Source organism: Cimex lectularius, unplaced genomic scaffold (genome assembly GCF_000648675.2).
Source record: "Cimex lectularius strain Harlan isolate CLEC.00 unplaced genomic scaffold, Clec_2.1 scaffold35, whole genome shotgun sequence".
NCBI lineage: Eukaryota > Metazoa > Arthropoda > Insecta > Hemiptera > Cimicidae > Cimex > Cimex lectularius.
This window is the reverse complement of record NW_019392746.1, coordinates 254726-279074: the sequence shown is the minus strand read 5'-3', so window position 1 is coordinate 279074 and position 24349 is coordinate 254726. Positions and strand designations below refer to the sequence as shown.

The 24349-nt window shown below is 35.6% G+C and overlaps 2 protein-coding genes and 1 non-coding gene across 7 annotated transcripts in view; 1 reads left to right on the top strand and 2 right to left on the bottom strand.

Annotated features, from left to right (window-relative positions):
- Positions 1-24349, bottom strand: part of LOC106669294 (octopamine receptor beta-2R) — a 293096-nt gene that overhangs the window by 46585 nt on the left and 222162 nt on the right. The gene's annotated exons all lie outside the window — the stretch shown is intronic.
- LOC106669295 lies at positions 473-9890 on the bottom strand. The gene is made up of 2 exons (XM_014398666.1): positions 9537-9890; positions 473-890 (listed from the first exon to the last, which is right to left on the bottom strand). Exons 1-2 carry the CDS (start codon positions 9730-9732, stop codon positions 568-570), a joined length of 519 nt encoding a protein of 172 aa, XP_014254152.1. The 5' UTR covers positions 9733-9890; the 3' UTR covers positions 473-567.
- On the top strand, positions 1895-1968 carry Trnay-aua. Its single transcript has one exon. It is a non-coding gene; the product is annotated as a tRNA-Tyr (tRNA).

Below are 24349 nucleotides of genomic sequence, written 5' to 3'. Positions count from 1 at the left end.
CCAGTTTCCTACTGATATTGTTTCCATTGTTTGAAGGAGGAAACCATTCAGACGATCAATGCGCCGGAAAATAACTTATATGTAAGGTTCTACTGTATTTAGTTTGCTAGCTGTTCCAGGGAGGCTAAAATTATCAGACGACATTATACGAGCCCGCTGACCCCTTTGAGAAATCTTCCGATTATATTTTATGTTGTTTATAAGTAATCAAAAGTACAGTAAAAGTCATTTTTAGGATTAGTACAGTTCAAATGAAGACTGGAGTGGCTGAAAGGTTAGCCTGGAAATTCGTATTTGCCCATGCTGGCGGTTCCGTGTTTGAAAGCGTAGCCTATGGAATTTTAATTAGAATGGTGTAAAAAATATATTGTAATGTGTATGACTCGACGATTGGTAGTTTTGGACGTTAAGCCTTCATGCTTGACAGGAATTACTTTTTTACAATTAAGAGTTAAGAAATAAAAAAATACCATTTTAGTTGTAAACATTTAATCTAGTGTTTTCATAATAATTTAATCAAAACGCAGACATTTCACATAACCGATCACAATTGTTTTCACTTGACTGTCAGTTGGAAGACGAATACCGTTCGAGGCAGCATATTTTCTTCCTGTATTTGTTCCTTTCTTTGTAAGCTTCGTGAATTTCCTTCCTGATGCCTTCTAGCTCATTGACCAAATGGGTGACATTGCGGCAGGCTTCTTTTTCCCTGTCGCTCAAACGCCTCATCGTTAGCACGAGCTGCCTTGTCGCTTTGTCGGCAATCGAGTTTCCACAAGGGACCAAATTCGGCTGGGGGGTCTTGCACAACGGGGATGGCCGGGACATTTTCAGCTCTTGGATTCTTTTCTCCAGTTCGATATTATTAACTTCCGCGACATCTCGCGCCTCTAAAATTATAAAATTAATTTGAAAGTATGAGTTTTACAATACAGTACGAGATTTAAAGTATATAAAACTCCAATAAATTATTCTTTTTATCTTTTTGATTGAGATGAAAAATTAATGTCACGATCGGGATTCGTACCCACGACCTTCGGTTTAGTTCGCCGCATGCTCTAACCACTTGAGCTATGGTGACTTCCATCTCCTCGAACACTTCTCATCTCAACCGACAGCCGTTCGAATTTTCACCATATTTTCAAATTACAATTAATTAAGGTTTTTAGTTGAGATGAAAAAAAGTTAATGGCACGAGCGGGATTCGAACCCACGATCTTCGGCTAGATACGCCGCTGCTCTACCACTTGAGCTATCGTGACCTCGATGCACTCGGACATCAACTTCCTATCTCAACCCAACCTTATGAGTTTTCCCTCTTTTTTGCCATTTTTCAAGCTCGTGCCCTTAACTTTTTTTCATCTCAACTAAAAACCTTAATTAATTATAATGTATTAATTGGTCAAGCGGACCACGAAATTAGTGAATTTAATATTTTCAAATGTCGTGTAATCAGATTTCGATTTTCAGCGACTTATGAAATGGCCACGGGGAGAGGTTATTGAAGTAATTACTACTTTTAATTATTAAATTTGGTAAAGGTTTGAGATGGGAATTGGTGTAAGAGAAGATGGAAGTCACGATAGCTCAAACGTTTAAAGCAGCGGCGAACTGAGTCAAAGGTCGTGGGTTCGAATCCCGCTCGTGACACTAATTTTTCACCTCAACCAAAAACCTTAAATGAAAAGAATAATTAGTTGGAATAATTAATATGGTCAATTGTGACCATTGAGCAAATATGGATTAATTTAATAATTGAAAAGAAGCAATTACTTCACTAACAGCTCGCTGAGAATCGAATCCTTATTACAAGCCGTTTGAACATACGGCAAAAAGAATGAAAATTTGATCAGTTGTACGCTGAGATGGAGAGCTGGTGTCCGAGAGGATCGAAGTCACGATAGCTCAAGTGGTTAGAGCAACGGCACATACAGCCGAAGGTTGTGGGTTCGAATCCCGCTCGTGACACTAATTTTTCATCTCAACCAAAAACCTTAGATGAAAAGAATAATTAGTTGGGATAATTAATACGGTAAATTGTGACCATTGAGCAAATATGAATTATATAAAATTTTATCCAAAAGTACATCGAAATATTGTTAGATTTTTCAATTTAAGGTCTGAATTTGAATTCATCAAATACGGAAGCCTATTTTTTTTCCAAAATAATAACAACACTTTATCTATTGTATCATTTGGCTTTAGCAGAAACATGTGCTGTGTCAAATGCAAGGCTCTGTGAAGTTTCTAATCTCTCAAGTTCTTAACCAGCTGTTATCAGTTTTGTAAAAAACTTCTACCCCACTGAGACCTTTGAGAGAAAACAAGAGGGGAAGAAGCACGCGAGCTTCCGCCGTTTCAAATCTTAGAAAATTAACTCTAAATTATTTTTACTACATGTTATGCCCTTCTCCTTTGTTTATGCCGATTTCAACCATGCACATATAACGTAAATCATATATAGGGAGTTTAAAAAAAACTATACACATAAATAAATTTATAAAAGGGCAAAACGCCAATCGCTCACGCTTTTGTTCTTTCGGTTATTGCAAACGACTGTCGATTAAAACGATTGAAAGTGACAATATACAAATTAACCCTAAACGTATCGACATAGAAACCGGTTTGTTTTCAAATCGGCTCTCAGAGTTGGACGGGTTCCAGGGTGAAGGTTAGGTAAACGGTCTATTTGTAAAATTCCTTCGCAATCGTCGCGAAATATAAATCCCAATGTAAGCCGCATTAAATATTCGTTTAGATAGATTTAAAAAAAATGATTATGAAGAAATAGAAAAAATGAATGGGAGAGAGAGAGTGAAGAGAGAATGAGAGAAATGAAAAGTAAGAGAGAGAGAAGGAGAGAGAGAGAGAGTGCGAGAGTGAGAGAGAGAAAGAGAGTGTGAGAGAGAGAAGAGTCAAGCAAATAAATACTTGTGAACAGAATAGATACGACAAATTGATGGACAGATAAAAGAATAGAAAAATACAGAGTTGAATGAACAAATAAACTTTTAGATACATTTGGATAGATAAGTATGATAATAGTCGGACTGATTTTCCCCAAGGTATCTTGTCTCCACGTCGGGAGATTGATATATAAACAGATAAATAAACATGACTATAAAAGTATTAACATACATGTAAAGTAGTTATAAATAAAGATAAATTAAAAACATGTGGATGGATTAAATACATATATTGGTATTCCTACATCGATTTGTAAAATGGATGGGAGACGATAAGAGGAAAAAGGAGATGGTGAGTGAAATAGGATGGAGGAGAGAGAAAGTGAGAGGGAAAGAGTGAAAGTGCGAGCGAGAGGGAAAGTGAGAGCGAGCGAGAATTAGGGAGAGATAGAAAGAGAGAGAGAGAGAAAGAGAGAGAGAGAGAAAGAGAGAGAGAGTGAGTGAGAGAGAGAGTACATAATGTGTTAAAAGTAGTGATACGTATTTGGAAAATGAGAAATTAATACATGGACTAAATTGATGGAGGCTTGTAAAAATAGAAAAAAAAAATTCTGCAGACAAAAAACAAATAGAAAAAGATGCTGAGAGTCAAGCAAATAAATACTTGTGTACCGAGTTAAATTGATTGACAGATGAATAATAGAAAAATACAAATTTTAATGAACAAATAAAGTTTTAGATACATAAGATATTGGATGGATAAGAAGGATATTAGACGGATAGATACCGATTTTCTCCAAGGTTTCTAATCTCTAAGTAGGGAAATTGGTATCCAGTCAGACAAATAATAGATGATAATAAAAATATTAACATACATGTATGTGTATAATATAAAGTAGTTATAAATAAAGATAAATTAAAATAATGTGGAAGGAGATAAAAAATACATAAATAGGAATACGTACATCGACTTGTAAAATGGATGGGAGACGATAAGAGGAAAATGGAGATAGGATGGGGGAGAGAGAGAAGGAGAGAATAAAAGGGTTTTAAGGAAATTGTAATTCTGTAGATTCGTGCGACTTTCATTGGTTTACTTACAACTAAATTCAATGTTTGATTACCCGGCCCATTTCTTAATTGTTCATGAAATCATTAAACATTACAGAGATCAAATCAACATAACGTACAACCTACAGTCCGATTGCTTCGGAAAACATTAAATTGGTTGTATTTTTGTACATTGAGTCGATCCCAAATATAATTTGGCACGGAGGCCGATTTCAGCGGGATTTGAGCTTCGTCCCGCATTGCCTTTTTGCACGACGTCCGTTTGAATGGTCGTTGGTTTTTATTTTGTGAAACCCGCCGGCGTCGTGGGCTCATTTGCGTAGGTCAATTGGCAAAAGGACAGAAATATGTCGCCTCCTATCAAGTTTATTTCTGATTTTAATGACGCAAGACTTTGGTAGTTTGTCAAAATTTTACCATCCTTTTTTAAAATAAAGAGAGTTTACTAAAATAAAGCCAACAAAGGGACCATTGAATCTAAATTTTTCCCTCGGTTTTTCCTTGGGTAAATCAATACAACATCAGCATTATTCGGGCTTGCTTGTTCTCGTCAATTCGAACAAATATATGAAAAATTTGTTCGCATGTCGTGAGTCGTGAGCCGTGAGATTGGCACATTATTGACATTTCTGTATTTTTATAACACAATTTTCAGCCGTTAACAAGGCCAACTGTTAAAATGTGAACATTCTTTAAAATATTTTGTTTGGTAAAATATTTGTTGAGATCTCACAATGAGACCATAAACTAAATTATTTTTTTAGATAAATGTTTTCTTCTCAAAACCATTATTGGAAGCTTAGGTTTCAAAAAAAATTTACATAATCTTAACTAGCTAGAGTGAGTTTGTCATAAATAAAAATATTACTTAATAAACTTAAAATGAACTGAAACTTATGACCTCTCATTTTACATTGTTTTAAGCGATTTGTCCACATGTACTCCTTTTATTTGTATCGCTTTAATGGTACTATTTTAGTTTACTTGTTGTATATTAAATTTTTTTTTAGTTTTAGGGTCGGCAAAATATATTGGTCATCGCCAGGCCTGTCTTCTTTAGATTTGTATTTCTCTTCTTATCTTTCTCAAGTTTTATACCTTATAATCTGTTTTACTGATTCTCCAGCCAAGTTTTGATGTTTTATGATATAAAGGTAATCAATTCTTTCTTTTCTTTATCCTATTGCTAGCCTCTGTGCACCTCGGGGCTTCGTCGATTGTGGATAAAATAAGCCTTTACATTCACAATAACAAATTAGGTTCACACATTCATTCACAGCATCCTAAAGTACTCGATATTTCTGGAGGTATAGGGAATAAACTCTGTCATTCCCACTAATAAATTCATCCACAATACCCCCAAGTACTCGATATTTCTCCGGGTAATTGAGGATAAACCTTGTTATTCTCGTTAATAAATTATGAACACCACAAATTTTTGTGTATTATCATTACCTAAATAATTTATATGAAATGACAATGTAGTACTTCGTTCGAAAGAAATGTTGTTGGTGTATGCCCAATTTATTATTGTATGCAGCAGGGTAAAATAATTTCGCTGTTGTTACATTTCTTGTACTACCCTCAAAAATATTCCGTGCTCTAGATGAAAATAATATTCCAACAGTATTAAAAATAAATAAATAATTTCTATTTTTTAGAACAACTTTTAAATGTACATAGTATGTGGTTCGCAACACGACAGAAAGGACCCTCTAATGTCAAAATTATATTTAGTTGAAAAATGCTTTGTACAGCATAACAATTGATGACCAAATTTAAATTATGTATTAGCTGCATTATTATGTATTTTCAGTTAATTAAGGTTTTGGTTGAGATAAAAAGTTCAGGGTCACAAGCGGGATTCGAACCCTCGGCCTTCTACCATTTCACGAAGTCACGATAGCTCAATTGGTAAAGCAGCGGCGTATTTAGTCGAAGTCGTGGGTTCGAATCGCGCTTGTGCCAATGACTTTTTTATCTCAACCAAAACCTTAATTAGGTGAAAAGAATTTATTTGGTCAAGCGGACCACGATACCTAATACAATTATTATGTATCTTTTTGTATTAAAAGAAAAGTAAATGCTTTCTTATTAATAATCTATTTGTAAATCTGTAACCTATTTATCTATATTTATATCATTTTTATATTCTGTAATCTATTTGATTTGTTAATATTTCGTGAATGGCCTGGTTTACTATCATAAAATCAAAACATTATATGATCTTTTTTTTTATTAAATTGAACAATTAACCAAGTTTAATTTCAATAATTTTTCTGTGTATACAGTGATGATGTAATGCCAAGTTTTTTAATTTAGACAGCAAGAGTTGTATTGCGAAGTGACAATGCAAATATCAATTCATTGATGAATGTCCAAAAGTTAATTCATCCTACTTGCTTAGTAAATAAAGTGCAAAATACAATTCAAATTGGTCGGTTTTTATCACTGTAATTAACTTGCAATTAGTTGTAGCAGGTGTCCCTTATGCAGAGAAAGGTTGCTCGATGTGTCCCATATACTGGAAACATGCCATGTCTTGGCTCCCTACAGGGAGCGCGTAGGCATGCCATCCAATCTGAAGAAGGTACTCGAGCACTGCAGCGGGTTTCAGGGTCCCCTGTTCCGATTTTTACGGGAAATTGGGGTTTTTTATTGTATATAGTATGTCTCATGTGTTGTGTGTCTATATGTTTGTCTGAGTGCATGTATTTATTAGCGTGAATGGCGAGGGGTGAGGGTGAAATATAACATCGGGGTCGATGGCGGAATATTTATAAAAGTACTCCATCGACCCCAATCTAGTTTAGTTCAAGTATAGGTCGGTGGAGGAATATCAAGTACTCCACCGACCAAACGGAATGAGTGTATTGTATGGATGTATTTATGTGTATGAATGTATTTATCTGTATGAATGTAGTGTTTGTAAATAGAAGTGTAAATAGAATATTGACTTGACTTAGCTTGGGGCTGAAATGACCCAGATGTCGGAAAAAAATAGTTGTACATAAAAACATTGGTACAAACTATTCAGAATTAATTCCGTTTCAAGTAATTACCAAAATAGCGCCAAATTATTTGATCTCTACTTTTTTTTAATTTGTCCTAAACGCTCTAATTACCCCTTTTGTTATTTCAGCCCCCGTGCCAACACAAATCACAAAAAAAACCGCTTATTTTCCGAACAATTTCATCCCCAATTACATCGATTCGGCCGCGAATTATTTATTGAGAGTAGATAGCACACAGATTGGATTTGGGATTTTTGTCATCAATCATATTTAAAGCTTTGCTAGGCTGAATCGAGGGCAGTCAGCAGGAAAGGTAAGGGGTATTAAACTTTAATGTTGAGTTCTTAGAACCTGCTTTTCATCTTTAAAAAACTTTATGTATTTAAAATGTCGTTTCAAAAAGCTTGAATGTAGATTTTAATATTTTAAACTATGATAAAAATAACTTCATAATTTTTAATTAGACCCAAAACCTACAACAGATTTCGTTAGTTGCCAATCGAGTCCTATGAGATATTGTTCCAATCTGAACCTGAAATCTGGATATGCAATGGATAAACCAAGAATTTAATTTTCAATAAATTTAAATCAATACCATTCATACATCGCACACCCGCAAGGAAATGATTCAAATCGACAAAAGCAAATTTTACAGCACAGGCAGATGGAATTAGATTTTTTTTTATTTATGTATTAAGTACAGGCCGTTATGGTTGTTGGCAACAAAAACTGTCATGATATATCAATATTGTTTTTCGTTTGTCCAAAGCTTAAGCGAAAACACAAAATTTTAAAAACCAGCTGTGATAACCCCAAAGCTTTTTGAGTTGTGACACTTTTCTTGCATATTGGCCCTCAGTCATTTAAGTTTGTTTATTCTAACGATAATGGTGGTCAATGAATGACTGTAAGAGTATTTATTTTTTTGTGAAAGTAAAACGCAACGTACAAACTCAACAAACAAGCATAAATATCCGTCACGAAAAACATATTTTTACAATTGATTTAATAATTGTTTTTCATAACGTGAAATTAATACAGGATTATGACCTTTAATCAGGTGGAAAAGTTGGCAGTGACAACTGAATTTGCGTTTTTCTTCAAGACCTTGATCCAGAGTGTTCGTGAGTGAAGAATTGGTCGATACTTCTAACATCGAAAACTAAATAATTCTAAAATACTACTTTGCTCTTACATTGATGAGAAAAACGCAGCAAAAATACTAGGAACACTGTATGATTCAATTAAGGAAGGATTACTGTTCGCTTTTTTCTAAGGCGTGAGGGAAGCGTTCGACCGCGCGTGGCACCACTGGGAATTCATGGGCTCCATTCATCACCTCATCCTATATGATCCTATCTGAATCCAGAAGAAATAGTCCTTTATGCCCATCTATTGTTAAAGTGGGTATTCCAGAAGGTAGCATCCTGGGACTAATCCTTTATTCAGTATATTGCAGACATTTCAATAAGACTTCTTCACATATACACGACACAGCTGTTTTTTTCCCGGCAAATCTAGACCCACTAGAGTACTGCTGAAACCTCCAAGACCTTATGGAAAATCAGACTCAAAGAAACCAAAACCTTTTAAAATAACCTGTACCTTCTACCATGTCACTTCTTACCCAACCCCAATTATTTAATAATTTGTCAACCTACACTCGACTGAAAAGAATATAACTAAACAGGCGTTGTAAAATACTCAAAAGACAGCAACCGACCGCAATTAGCACAGAGCAACAGACACATTAACATAGAACTGAATTAGCAACAGACAACAGACCGAAATTATCACTACAAAATACATGCTTTATTTACAACATCCTTACGTACCGAACAGAACCGTGGGTTCAACCGAACGTTCCAGCATCCAAAGAATCCAATCATTCCAATTAACTTTACCATCCTCATAAACCTTCAGATCCCAATTGACCTTGAAACATCAACAAGTCGACATAGGCTTCCATAAAACTCAGGGCTTTTATTCCAATCCCCTAACTTTGCAACTTTGATCACAAACCTGCCGAAAATCTTCCAAGACGCATAAAGCGCCAATGGCCTTGTGATTTCTTCTCTAATGAAAAAAGTAAAGTATTTGTTACGGGGTGTAACCAATGGTTTACATCTACACTCTAATAAGATTCAATATAAGGACAATGGAAATGCTTATAATGTTATAGAACCCAAATAATAAATAATAAACCAATAATATTTTCTCCACTTTTAAGCTGGACCGACCCTCATCCATTTTAAAGTTGAACAGCTCACACTCAACCGTGAATAATTTTTAATAATAATGAAAAAATGAATACACATATAAATGAGATGAACACACATAATTCAAAACTCGGAGACGAATCATAATTACGAATGATATATGAACGTATGGACGTTATGACGGATGTGTACCAATTTTAATATTGCGAAGTATGGAGGGAATGTTTTTTTGTTCAAATCACATCTGTTACCATCTCACTTCCAACGTAATATTGTAAACCACTTATCGACTCGTACATACTGAGCTATAACTATTGTTGTTTTACCTTGTGCTAATATTATCGTCGACTGGAGCTCGGATGCTTCGACCCAAAAATAAATGGCTATCGCCGCGGACCCAATTGCGAGGGTAAAAATCAGGGGCGACCGGATCTTTGACATTCCTAGACAAGCCACCGTCCAGCAGGCGCTCGACATATGCGGCCAGAATTGTTTGGTCAATCTGCATGTCTGGCAAACCATAACATCACGGGTAATTTCATAGTAGTCTCATCCCTAACAGTTCTACCTCGACATATCAGTCTCACGTGTAAAATCTAACACTTATAAGTCAGTTTTGATGATGTACACTTGTGTTATTTTCTAAAAATAAATTAACATGGCAAGCAAATGTAAATACATATGTTAAAATATTATTTTTAAAATTTATTCGGTTTTGAAGAAATTTGAATTGATTGTAGTAAAATTGAAAAAAGATAAGTATTCCATCATTTGTCTAGAATATTTTTAGAATTGGTAATAAGATTAAAATGGGGAGTTAGTGTCTGAGTGGATGGAAGTCGCGATAGCTCAAATGGTACAGCAGCGGCGTATTTAGCCGAAGGTCGTGGGTTCGAATCCCGCTTATGACACTGACTTTTTTATCACAACCAATACCTTAAATACAGATTAATTAATTGAAAGATATTATTCGGTCAAGCGGACCACGAAAACTAGTGAATTTAATAAGAAAATAATTGCGGACTCACTAGGCTGCCGCGACCAAACTTTGTAAAGTTAAAATATTACTAAACCATCTAAATTCTTTTCTATGCACACAATAGTTTTTAAGCTTATTCTAAATCAAGCAAAATCACAAGAAATAGTTGTTTGTTGAGAATTAAATCAGTAGATAAATTGTTAAGCTGGTAAATTCTGTTTAATTCTTCACCAGCGAAAATTGTTTTAAACGGCTAAAGAAAGCTTCCCCTGCCTTATTTAAATCCCAAAATGCTACATGGGAACAACACACTGATCAACTTTGCTTACACATTAATATTCTCAGGGTGCCCCTTTTAGATGGGCCGGCTGAATTTCTCTCGAACCAATGACGCTATCAAAAAAACGAAAAATACGTATTTAATAATTTTTAGTGTAGTTTCAAATTTTGGAAAAAATCTTTTTTGGCAAAAAATTATACAGGGTACCTCAGGCCCAGTCCAACTTCATAATTTCAAAACGACCCTATATATCCTGAAACGTCATTTTAAAGGGTTCTTTACGCTGAAAACAATGGTGCAATGTGATTTTAAATTGGTCAAAAATGACAAATAGCAAAAAGTTTGAAAAAAAAAACAGTCTTTTGGTTTGCAATTTATTAATCACATATATATAACAATACAAAGATAAGTGCTCAGACGATAGAGTCAGGGGAGATCGATTGACAAGCATTTTCTATCCTTTGCCGCAGTTTTTCAACTGAGGTTGCTGGGTTATATTTGGTGTAGACACTGTTTTTTTAAATGGCCCCACAGAAAATAGTCAAGTGGAGTTAAATCGGGTGGCAGATGAGGCCGACAGATCACATATGAGGTTCTATCCACCTATCCTGGAGGTGACGATTCAAATAACGTCTCAACTGGAAAGAATTGTATGCAGGACATACACCAAGCTGGAGGATCATTCTTTATCCGTACTGCAGAGGAACATCTATATAGTGTTGGTAAAACCGTCCTTAAAAAATTCCGAAATCCACGCCAAAAGTTGATACTGTGAACTTGATGATGATGATGATGACAAGAGGACAAAATTCTGGAATTTTCCTCTGCTCACGTTCGAAAATTCCAATTGTGTAGTATGCCATTAGAAGTGAACTTGAATTCATCAGTCTACAGGGTGTATGGAAGAACGTTTTCTTCAACCTCCCAAATCCACATTTGTGCGTGGAACGTTAGACGCTTGTTATAATCAGAGTCTTTAAGTCCCTGAACAAGATGAAAGCGATACGGCTTAAAATTACAAGTCCGGAGTACATCTTTATATTAATGTAGTTTTGAAAAACCTAAAACCCTTTCAAATTTTAAAATTTAAAAAAAAAATTATTTAGAAAGTTCACTAAATTTAGGACCTTTTTACTGTCAGGTCTAAGTTGACCTGTTCCGTAACACTTCCTTCTAGGTCCAATTCATTTCCCAACTCCAGACGTTCTTTAATTTGTTTAAATCTCTCTGAATATGACCGATCGCTCGAGACATTTGCATAATGGTCTGCGAGCGCATCGGCCACTTCTTTGACATCCGTTACTATTGTCATTGATTTTAAGAATCGGAACCGTAGGTGGCTTGTATTTCCCGGCGATGGTGTTAATCCTTCTCCAGACCTCCCTCATGTTCATGTCCCTTGTTAATTCTTTTACATAATTATGTAGGGAGGCCTGTTTGGCCGCGTTGATAATCCTTCTTTCTTTTGCCCTAGATATTTGGAACCTTGTAAGATTTTCCTCCGTGGGATATGTATTAAATCGTCTAAAGGCCCGCTTCTTTTCTTTATTGGCCGCCTCGCACTCCTTATTCCACCAGGAGACCTGTCTGCGTTGCCTCGGTCCCCCGATCAAAGGTACTGATGGTGCTGCGGCGGCCTTAATCGCGTTTGTAATTTCATTAACGTCAGTGTCTATCTCCCCCGTTAAATCTGGGAGAGTCACTGACGTTACATAAGCGGGCCAATCCGCTTTCTTCAGGTTATATCTAGGACTTGCCACGTATGGTTCCAGACGAATGGAGCTGGTTATAGCGATGGGGAAATGATCACTGAAATATAATTCGTCCAACGTATCCCATGTCACATCCGGAACTAGTGTCGGAGAGGCAAATGTCAGATCGATAGTGCTGTATTTTCCATTATGTGTATTAATATGTGTCTGTTTCCCCGTATTCAGTAATATTAAATGTGTATCATCAATCATTTCTTCTATTTTTCTTCCTATACTGTCAGTTGACTCTGAACCCCACCACACGTTGTGTCCGTTGAAATCTCCCATTAGGAGAACGGGGTGGGGTGATCCATTAATTATTTCTTTTACTTCTTCATGATTCCAATTTCGGTCTGGTAAGTAAATTGAACATAGTGTTATTTCCTGAGGCATTTTTATTCTGGCAGCTACGATCTGAACGTTATTGTTTTCTATGCATATTTCTTCTGACTGTATTTCGTTTTTCACATAAATAGCCACGCCCCCGTGTGCTCTTCCTCCATGTGCTATTGGTACTCCCCGGGTGTAGGTACGATATCCTCTCAAAGAGAATTGTTCCTCGGGGCGTAAATGGCTTTCTTGGAGGGAAATGGCTATAGGCGTAAGTTGTGCGATAATTCTTCGTAATCCTTCTATATGTGTTTTAATGCCTCTCAAGTTCCATTGGATGATTATCCCGTTCATTATTATTTATGTGTGGCCTCCATATTATTATTTTCTTTGCTGGGTCTGTCTTCCGGGGTCTCCCCTTCGGCCAGCCCGGTTTTTTTTTTTTTTTTTTCCGGGAACTGGCGGAAAACCTTCGTTCCCGGTTGAGTCAGTTGACGTTTGACTCACAGACTCCATCTCCCAGCTATGCCCTTTGGATGTCTCTTCCACGACATCCATTAAAGAGATAAGGAAGAGGAGATGGGGTCGTGATGCCGTGTCTGGCATCAACATTTTTTGTTGTGGGGTGGGTATCTCCACCCCAGTTGTTGAAGGATGGGTTAGCTCCTTCAAAATCGCCCCCCCCCCGGCTGGAGGAGCGCTCTGGGTTTTCGACCCCGGCAAAGTCGGGGCCTTGATTATTACTGGAGGTGATTGCTCACCCCCCTGGTTTTTGGCACTGACAAAAGTCAGTGGCTGGGTGCCTTTAGTGGCGATGGCACCCGAAAATTGATATACTGGCGGAGGTTGCTCGGTTTGAATGGAAACCTCCGCAGTTATTTTTTGTGCCCTAGTTTGGGCAGCCGCTCTCGCATAGCTCTTTGTGCTTTTAATGAACGCATCGCTTCTTACTAGGGCCCTCGCTTCTACATGCGTCATTTTCTTTTCAATTTTTAATTTTTGGATCTCCCTTTCTTCTTGTAATACAGGACACGCGCTAGATCTAGCATGGTGGTGCCCTTTACAGTTTATACATGTTGGGGGATCCAAGCACGGCTGCCCTTCGTGAACTGGGAGGCCACATGAACAGTATGTATGTTCTGATCTACATCTCATAGCCGTATGTCCGAACCTTAGGCATTTAAAGCAGCGCATTGGGGCCGGTACATATGGCCTGACCGGGAATCTTTGAAAGATCGCTTTGACATCTGTAGGGGGTGTCGGCGTATCAAATGTTAGAATTAGCGTGGCTGTGTCTACGAGTCCTTTCTCGGTTTTCCTTTTAACACGCGCGACTTCGGTGACCCCTTGTGACGCCAATTCCTCTTTAATTTCCTCCTCCGGGCAGATCATTAGATCTCGAGCTGAGATCACGCCCTTGGAGGAGTTCAATCGCTTGTGCGGCGTCGAGGTCACCGGGTAGGTTTCCCCTAAACAGACTGTCTTCTCAAGCATTAGTGCCGATAAACTGTCGTCGATTTCTAATAGCAGTTGGCCAGCAGCAGTCTTTTTTACGTTTTTGATTCGGCCAAGTTGCTTACGTATCATTCGGCACAACTTGATGGGAGAATCTCCTTTAAAGTCACCCTCTTTCTTTTCTAAAATCCAAAATCTGGCGAAATTATTCTTCTTCCTAGCCCAGTCTATATTCTGTGTGTCCTCAATTATTTTCTCTCTCCTTGTCCGTTTTCTCTTCAGAGTGGCAGCCGGAGCTGCAAAGTGGTAACATTCGTGACTCCGTTATCAGTCCTACTTGTGGTTGCCTCTAGTCGGGTGGTGCCACTCGCCTCACCTACACCGACGGGATCCAATGAAAAAGCACATGGATGATCCCTATCCACGGGCTTACCGGCATTGTGGCCTTCCGGGTCTACGGCCTTATTTAATTGAATAGGAGCAAGCTTGTTTTCAGGGTGGTAGGTAGCTATCCTATCACCCCTAGTCGGCCAGTGGGGCTGCCACTAAGGTAGACCGACATATCGCCCCCTCCCTAGACTCTGGGACGCCTAGGACAGGAAAAGGAAAAGATTAATTTTGGGAAAGGGTGGTTACGGGAAAAAAGGGTAAGGTTGTACAGTTAGTAGATGGAATGGGAGATTAAGGATAGCCACCAGGTACGGGAGGGATGCATGGTTGCAGTTTAACCTCATGCCCGGGAGGGATTTGAATTGTTAAAACTGTTCATTTTATTATAAACGTTATCTGGGAAAGATTTTGATAAAATAATAAACATTTTGAATGGATTGAAATTAAATTTCGTACCATGAAATCTTGATGAATGAAATGATCCTAGGAGCTTGAATGCTATATATAACGATCCGTGAAATTAGGTCAATGGGTGCAATGGACTAGTTTTCTACTTTTATAGCTTGGACAGGGGAAAATGGTAAAACTTGTCACAAGTGGTGAAGTGTTATATTATCTGTTTTGGCTGTACTCAATATTATATTGACAAAAATGTCTATACTGCCTCTGGTGAATATATCATTTGATTTGTCCGGGCTCAAACAAAACCTTGCATGAATTTCCACGATTCTCAAATGTAAAAAACTATCCATTCAACCGTAATCATAGGTTAAACGAAGACCTGGTGGTTTGGCGAGAATTTTTCTAAAATTGGTATGGAAAATAGTGATAAGGGTTTACTGAAGGATTCAGTTATTACCTATAAAGCTTTATACTTCCGTTCCGAGTTCCGAAGATTTTACTTTCTGCACCGGCAAAATTCGCGAAAAAGGAATGAATCAATTATTCCACCTCTAGGGACAGAGGGCGAGTCCCTGATGACATTTACACCAGCTTACGTTATTTTCTGGTCACTTACACCTTACAAACCTACAAAATTTCTTTGCCATATTTTTTTCTTAAATCGCATGGCAATCATAGAAGAATTATTCCATCAATCAGCAAATTATTAAAAAAAAAAGTCATTGAAAGGTGAAATTTTGTTATTGAAGGAGATAAATCAAGTCCACTCATGGTTCTGTGTTATGGCCATCTATAAATTGAATATGTCAATATATCTGCACCTAAGCACCTAGCCGTCCGTCATTGCACCGTATTTGCAATTAGTATTAATCATGGGTATATTATTACACGCGTAGCCACCACCATTAACTGTAATTGATTCTCACTTCCATTTACCGAAATTAAATTTATGCTCTATAGACAGATAATATATTTGGTTGTAAAGGAAAAACAAAATAAATAAATACCTCATTTTATCTAACATTAAAGATATAGGGAAAATTCTTTTAAAAAATTAATATTAAATCAATACTAATATTAATAATATTTGTATTGATTTTATTAAAATTAAAAAAATTCATAAGCCAAACAAACCTTCGGATCTGCCATATTCCTATCGACCCATTAGTCTCCTTTCTATCCTTGCCAAAATACTAGAAAAACTACTTCTCCGACGATTACTGCCAATAATTGAAAATTCTAATATTATTCCAGATCATCAGTTTGGGTTCCGCACATTTGCGTGCACTCGACAACTCAACAGTTACATCGTGTTGCTGACAATATAGCCTCTTCCCTCGAAGAAAAACAGCATTGCTTGGGTGTCTTTCTTGATTTAGAACAGGCCTTCGAACGAGTCTGGCACTCGGGCTTGCTTTGGAAAGTGAGGAACATCCTCCCTCATACGTATTATCTTATACTGAGATCTTATCTGACGGATCGATTTTGCGAGTCCGTCAGGGAACTGAATTCTCACCTTATATACGCATAAGGGCGGGTGTTCCTCAAGGAAGCATACTTGGCCCTTTTTTATTTTCCATATACACTGCAGATATTCCTATACACGTTAACATTTCGACACACACATTCGCTGATGATACAGCGATTCTTACACGCATTTCGGACTCTTCCTTTAACACTCAACACTTACAACAACACCTGAATGAATTAACAATATAGTTCACAAAGTGGAGAATAAAGGTAAACCTAACAAAAAGCACACAGATCAATTTTACCAATTGATACAATTAAAATGTCTGTCCTGCGGTGAGTATAAATGGAATTCCATTGCCTACCACTGAACTTGTGCGTTATCTACACAGTACTCTATTCGTACGAAATTTATCACTTCCAACCCTACCTGAAAATCCTCCAACACGATTGAAGCGAAAGTGGCCCCGAGACCTTCTCATTGTGTGAAGACTGAACGAGATATCAGTGTGAAGGAGTGTTACCACTGGGCAACTTCTCCTACAAGAGCCTCAAATGATAATTCAACATATACGAATATATTTACTTAATACATCACTTGTAGTTGTAAATACCAAATAAATGTAATTAAAAAAATTACAATTATTTTATATTTTAATTTCGTACATAGAATTCAAGAAAAGGTGTTAAGTAAAAAATTTAATTTTTAAAGCAAAGAATTCTTTACATTTAAAGCGTTAAATATGTCATATTGACAACTTTGCAATCCAAAAATATGTGCAAGTCGGACGAGAGTAATAGAAAAAGAGAGTAGCATTAAAACAAATGGACGAGGGGCATTTTCTCTCCATTTTATCACGGTACAACTTATCCACTCGGGCCTGCCTTTTGAAAGGGAAATCGTGGTTTTTGTAGCTCCCGGAAAAAGGGTGAAAAAAGGATACGATGGATATAACGGGCCGAATAAGAAATCGAGCGTGAATTTCGGACCCGGAAGGTTTTCTCTTTCCCGATTCAGTTTAACGTATATTCCATCCAGTTTTAAAATTGTTTGACTTTATAAATAACAGTTTTAATAACAATGTTCGTTGTGAAATTATAGAAACAAATCATGACATTCGTCGAGGTGTCTATAAACTCAATAATGATGAGGTTCGTTACAAAAAGAATAAGTCAAGGTGTTTGAAGCTGAAATTTTCCTCGGAATTAACCACACTTTGATCTTTGCCTTTCACCCACTCAGATTTTCCCGTTTGACCTTCTAATTTAGCTACAGATGTTCTTTTTAATTTCTCGCATCGGTGTTTTAAATTATGAATTGTCTTGTTGACTATCGAGGAAAAAAATTGTTGTAAAATTTTCGTTTTTATTTAAACAAAAAGAAAACCATTTAATCCTAAAAGCTGAAACAGATTAATTTTCATTTTCGCGTTAAGAAGATTACTGAAAATCTGTGAAGGCAGTCCATTAGAGAGACATTTTTGCATTCCGAAGCTTCTCTTTACGCCTTTATAGAATGATGCGAGTCTTATAAAACGAAATGTTCCTGAAAAGAAAATCTGACAGAATAATTTCTTAATAATAAAATGCAAATTTTTTGTGACAATGAATGAGAAATTGAGTGAGAAAGAAAGAGAGTGAGAGAACAGAGAAGAATGAGAGGAGAGAGAGTGATAGTAAGTAAGAGAATTGAATTGAACATTTTATTTATAAAAGCTCGGAAAATTAGGTCTTATGGACCTCTCTTACACTTAACGAGCGTTCGTCCATACAAATGAAATTTATATAATTCAAAATATAAAACACTTACAATACAAATAAAATTATAAAAAAGAAAGAAAATCGAAGATTTTACAAGAGTTTCGCCACCTTTCTTAAGTTGTATTGTACGTGTAATTTATATTTATTTATTTTAAAAAAATGATTCGAAGCTAGAATTTGGTTGTAATTTCATAAAGACAAAAAACCCTATATAAAAACCACCCTATATTATACTACCAGAACGTATTGAGTTAAACTCAAAGTTATTTATGTATGCATCCCTACTTTTGATTATGATTTGCTAGCTTTAACTGTGGGTAGACTCATAAAATTCAAAACTACAATGTCTATCATTCTGAGAGTAATAACCTCGCCAGCATTAAACACGCAGGTCGAGTATTTCTTTGTGCTATAATATCTAAATATTGTACAAATCAATTGCCTGGGATAAATCATAACATTGAGAATTTATTAGTGGTATTATGAATTGAGCCATTCAAGGTAATTGTTGGCTGTGTATATATTCTTCCAAACTCTAATTGTGATATTTAAGTTAATCATTTCGAAAAAATTGAGAGGATAAGTATTGTTCACGAAGTGGACCATTTTTCTAAATGAGGACTATATCATTCCTAATATTCTGCCTGGTTTAGCAAAGAATTAAAACTTCTCATTCGTAAAACGAATTATGCGCATACACAGTATAAAATTACAAACTCCTTAAAAGATTGCTATCAATTTTCTGATATAAGAAGGATTGTAAGGTATTTTCCAAAAAGATGTTCCATATCCTAAAATCTTTTGGAGTTATGTAAAAAAAATTAAAATCTCATTCTGATGTTACCCCGAGTATGCATTATGATGATTCCGCGTCCAGCATTACCAACTTATTTGCCATTTTTTTTCCTAATGTATATAACAAAATTTCCTGGATATTATATCTCTGATTTCCTCTACCTCAAATCCCATTTCTGTTATTTCTCTTCCTTATGATGTAATTGTTTCGAAAATAATTTCCAAAGCATTTACAATTTATATTACAAGTACTACATTTTTAATTCTTCTTCAAAACTGTTTATCGCTCCTCTCTACATAATATTTAATCAATCCCTATTTACAGGTCAGTTTGCAAACTTATGAAAACGTTTTTTTTTATTACGGAATTATTTAATTTGACGGAGAATTTTAGATTGGATTGATTGGAGACGCTGGGAATTGGAATCCTTGGTTGAGCCCCACACTTCACAACCATTCGCCCAGAGAGGTCTAATCATTGTCTTGTAAATTAAAAGTTTATTTTCAAGGTCTAATTTTGATCGTGAGTCGAGTAGTCTTTTTAACAATTTATAACGTCGGTTTGTTTGCAGTCTTGTATGGGGATTCCAAGTCAGTCGTTTATCCATGAAAAGTCCAAGATAACGCACAACGTCAGTGGTAGGCAATGGAATTCTATTTATACTCACCGCAGGGCAGACATTTTTACGTATGGTAAAATTGATCTGTGTGCTTTTTGTTAGGTTTACCTTTATTCTTCACTTTGTGAACCATATTGTTAATTCATTCAGGTGTTTTTGTAAGTGTTGAGTGTTAATTGAGGGGTCAGAATTGCGTGTAAGAATCGCTGTATCATCAGCGAATGTGTGTGTCGAAATGTTAACGTGTATAGGAATATCTGCAGTGTATATGGAAAAAAGAACAGGGCCAAGTATGCTTCCCTGAGGAACACCCGCCCTTATGCGTATATAAGGTGAGAAATCAGTTCCCTGACGGACTCGACAAAATCGATCCGTCAGATAAGATCTCAGTATAAGATAGTACGTATGAGGGAGGATGTTCCTCAGTTTCCAAAGCAAGCCCGAGTGCCAGGCTCGTTCGAAGGCCTGTTCTAAATCGAGAAATACACCCGAGGCTATATTGTCAGCAACACGATGTAATTGTTGAGTTTTCGAGTGAAATGTGCGGAACCCAAACTGATGATCTAGAATAATATTAGAATTTTCAATTATTGCTGGTAATCGTCGGAGAAGTAGTTTTTCTAGTATTTTGGGAAGGATAGAAAGGAGACTAATGGGTCGATGAAAACGTAGGATCATTTTCCCATTTACAAATCTGGTGACCATAGTGACGTGAAAAATTGTCGTTCTTTTATTCTTTCTATTACACCTAAATTGTTTGAAAACATGATTTACGAGCAATTATCTCTATTTATCATACTTTGTTAAATTCCCGAACAACATGGGTTTATGCTTAAACGCTCAACTACCACTGACTTACTTACTTTGCAACACTATCTTATCTTCATTTCAAGCAAAACTTGATGTAATTTATCTAGATGTCACACTTTTGATGCTGTAAACATTGACTTTATTTTACTAAAATCCATCAATATGGAATATTTGGTGTTCTTGTTGCATCATTTGAAAGTTATCTTAAAGATTGATTTCAAATAATTAAAATTCATTTTCCCTATATTTTTCGTGTATGTTCTGGCGTCCCATAGGGCTCTTAGTTAGGACCTCAACTGTTTCTTTTATTTACTAACGAAATTGATTCTTTGATTTCTTCTGTTAATTTTCTTTTTTAAAGATCACTCCCTCAGGAATAATTCGTTGGTTTCATAAAAGTGGTTTGACTATAAACGCTTCAAAAACCACTGTAATATCTTTCTACCGATGCTCTAAAACATTTTGCTCTTATTAAAATATTAATAATAATATTGTTTTAAATTTCAATTATATTAAAAACCTAGAAGTCGTTATTTCTGTCCAATAGTTTCTTTTCCCTTTTTCTTTTTCTCCGACAGTAAGAAAATATTTTAAGTTGCTAGATTTCTTATCTCGCAATATTCATAATTTAAATAATGTTATAGCTTTAAACAACGCTATTGCTCCCTCGTCAGATCTAATCTTGAATTCTCTTTTCTGTCTAGTCTCTTTATCTTCTCTGTCAGAAACATTCATTACAACCAGTTCAAAATAAATTCTTTACATTCATCTCCTTCAAGTTAAATTTTAATTTTAGTTCAGATAATATTAATCGCCAATCTACCATTCTCGTATTTCCATTAGAGTATTTATTTTGATTTTGTATTTATTTATAAATTAATAACTAATAGAATCGAGTGTTCTTTATTACATGCTCACTTAAATTTACGAATTTCACACTATAAACAAAGATTTTCATTCCTCATTCTGTACTATTCATTCCTCACATTTCTCATGAACATGATTATCATCTTCATTATGGCAGTAACCGACTCCAGATAACAGTTAACAACATTATTCAAAAGTTTCATAAAAGTTTTTTTTCATACATTCAGCAGTTCTTTACAAACCATTTTATTATTTTATCTCCTACTAAAAATAAGTAGACTGTTACTATAATGTTTTGTATATGTAATAATTTGTTATATGTAATAATTAAGTTTTGTAATATAGTAAGATTTGTTTTGATTGTTTAGTATATAATTTAACAAATTAATTGTTATGTTTATTTCTATATATAAATAATTTAATGCTTATTTTTAGTTTATTATAGTACAAAATATATAGTTTATTACAAATGTATAATTTAGGTTTTAAATTGTTCATATGGACAGATTTCTATTTCTTATTGCAAAATATATAGCATTTTGAGCATCTGTTTAGAATACATGTAGAAACATAAATCTAGGGATGTTCATTTACAAAACACTGTCGGGGTATTCACACTCACGGCTTGAATGACAAGAATTGACGAAACGTTAAAAAATTCTCTTACAAGTTGACTAAATCATTCAACATAACCGCTCCCTTGGTAATGGGGTTAAGCCGAGTTTTGAAATATTCTTTTCTTGGTTTATTTGCTTTAATACACTCTTCCAACTTCATATATGCTCTCAATTAACTGCGCAAAAATGAATAGGGATATTAACTATTTGGTATTAATTACTTTCCCTAGCATTTTTATTTTATGTTTATTATAAATTGCATTAAAATTTGTTAGAAATTATTATGTTTTTACTGAAGGAAGATTTAATCAAGGGATTTTGAAAAATAACAAATAAAAGGTGTTAATTACATAATTTTGTTCATGGGATATAATAATTTTTTAAAAGAATTAATACCGTGTATAATGTCCTCTGTTAGTAAAAACCTCTGTGCACTTGTTAGGCATACTTTTAATAAGGTTGTCACTAATTTCAAAAGGAATTTCACTCCAGTTGCTGGTCAACTGGCTGGGGATAGTAATCGAAAAACATTCTCTGCAACGCATCCTACATGTGCTCAATGGGGTGAGGTCTGGAGACAATGGGGGAAGAAGCAGATGGGAAATTTCCAGGTTTTCTAAACATTAATGAACAACTCTGCCTCTATGAGGTCTGGCATTGACATCCAGAAATCGAAAATCGCTACCAATGAATCCATGGTTTGAGGGATTTAAGTGATCTTCGAAATTTCTTGGTGTGGTGAGGTTGGCTTCAAAATATGGAGTTCAGTTCGTACGTCAGTGTAAATCCGAGCACAGACCATTACACCGCCTCCTCCAAACTGTAATGGAAGTACATGAACTGGGGCATTGTGCGCATCCCCTGTTCTCGGTAGACTTATCGGCGCCTGCTATCACTATGCAGACAGAAACGGGACTCATCACAACTCATAACAACGTTCCAATTGGTATTCTCTCTTAGTCGCAACGATTACGTTTGTGTCAGTGTTGGACAAAAATTAGTCATGTCTAATGATTAATGATTGATCACTCAGACCGTTAGTCATGATTGGTAGAAATTGACTAATTTAGTCATTAGTCGCCATATGTGATTAATGGCTAAATTAGTCATGACTAGTAATTAAATACGAGGGTCACAATATAGTTAGTCATGACATAAGTTCGATAAATCATGTTCAAATGGGTGCTCAAAAAATGAAAAATACGCAATCCCTTTTCATCCCTTTCTAATAGAAATTTATTTCATCAAAACGAAAATCCTTCAACACCTTATTTAACAAAAATCAATCTTCCAATTATAAGTAAAACTCCGTCGTTATAAAAAGCCAAAAAATAATGATAATTATAATAATAATAAAATAAAAATAAAAAAATCCTAGAACAAGCTACGCTTTGAAAAGTAAATATTTTTACATAACCGATCAATGGAAAAAATATTTCTTTGAATTAAAATTTATTCCACTTAAAAGGACAGATTTCTACATTATTTGGAAAATACACCATCTAGGGGGTATGTAATAAAATAGACATGTAGAATAATTATGTAACTTTGGTTTTCGTTTATGATAACACTTTTTGAAGGTTGGCCATGAGAACGACTCTCATCTCAAAATTTTTATCCGGAGTCGGTTGGGTTTTGGTAAGTTGGTCATTGTAGCCAGAGTTGGGCAAAATCAAACTATTTCAATCATGATTAAGAATTTTGATTGAAGTTTAATCATGATTGAATTAGTCATGAGTAAANCGTTGGCACGATAAAGAAAATGTTTTTCTGAAACCTACATCACACCCGACCGCATCTCACGATATCTGAATAAATATCGATTAACGGTCACTAATCTCTACACATCATGATTAAACTTCAATCAAAATTATTAATCATGATTGAATTAGTTTGATTTTGCCCAACTCTAGTTTGTGTTGATGCCTTGCCAAAACATCTTGTACTTCGTTTGAGATCTGGTGGGCACTACGGAAAGTGTTACGTCTTGCAATGCAAGACTTGCATCAATGACAATGTTTCTGTCCTGACTTAGTGTCGTAATGCGCCCAGATCCAATACCAGGTCCATTTGGCACATCGCGTTTCTCGGAATCGGGCTAAAGCCCGGGAGACCACGCTGAGAAACGTCAACTGCCTCTGCGAAATCCTCTTGTCGGACCTCGATGACCCATTCTCACAATATTATTGCGAACTTCTGTTTCAAGATGATGTCTTTCTATGGTTAAAGAGAATACAACTGGATTAAAATGGAGAAAAGATAAGAAAAGGTGTTTGCTTGAGTAATCTTTATGTTTACTATTCTTAAGTATGTCCGATATTAAAAATGATGATTAACATTTGCTTGTTTTTGATTATTTGGTATTTTCTATTTTGTTTTATTAAACTAATAAGAATATATTGGTTAATTAATTAAATTTAACAGAATTAGAATAAATTACAAATATCCCTATTCATTTTTGAGCAATTTAGTTACAGAATAGTTTTCTGCTGGATATGTGAAGTAGCTTTGTAGTGGGAGAGAGTCCCGCACACAACGAGATCGATCATCTGACGGCGCATTTAAATTCTCCAAATTTCGTAAAACTAATTACTAAAGTGATGTTTATCAAT

Bases quoted from the DNA above. Each gene is read 5' to 3' on its own strand.
- LOC106669295 (XM_014398666.1), bottom strand. From the start codon at position 9,732: ATGGTTTGCCAGACATGCAGATTGACCAAACAATTCTGGCCGCATATG. The intron at 891-9,536 runs GTAAAACAACAA...TTATAATTTTAG, and splicing joins GACGATAATATTAGCACAAG to AGGCGCGAGATGTCGCGGAA.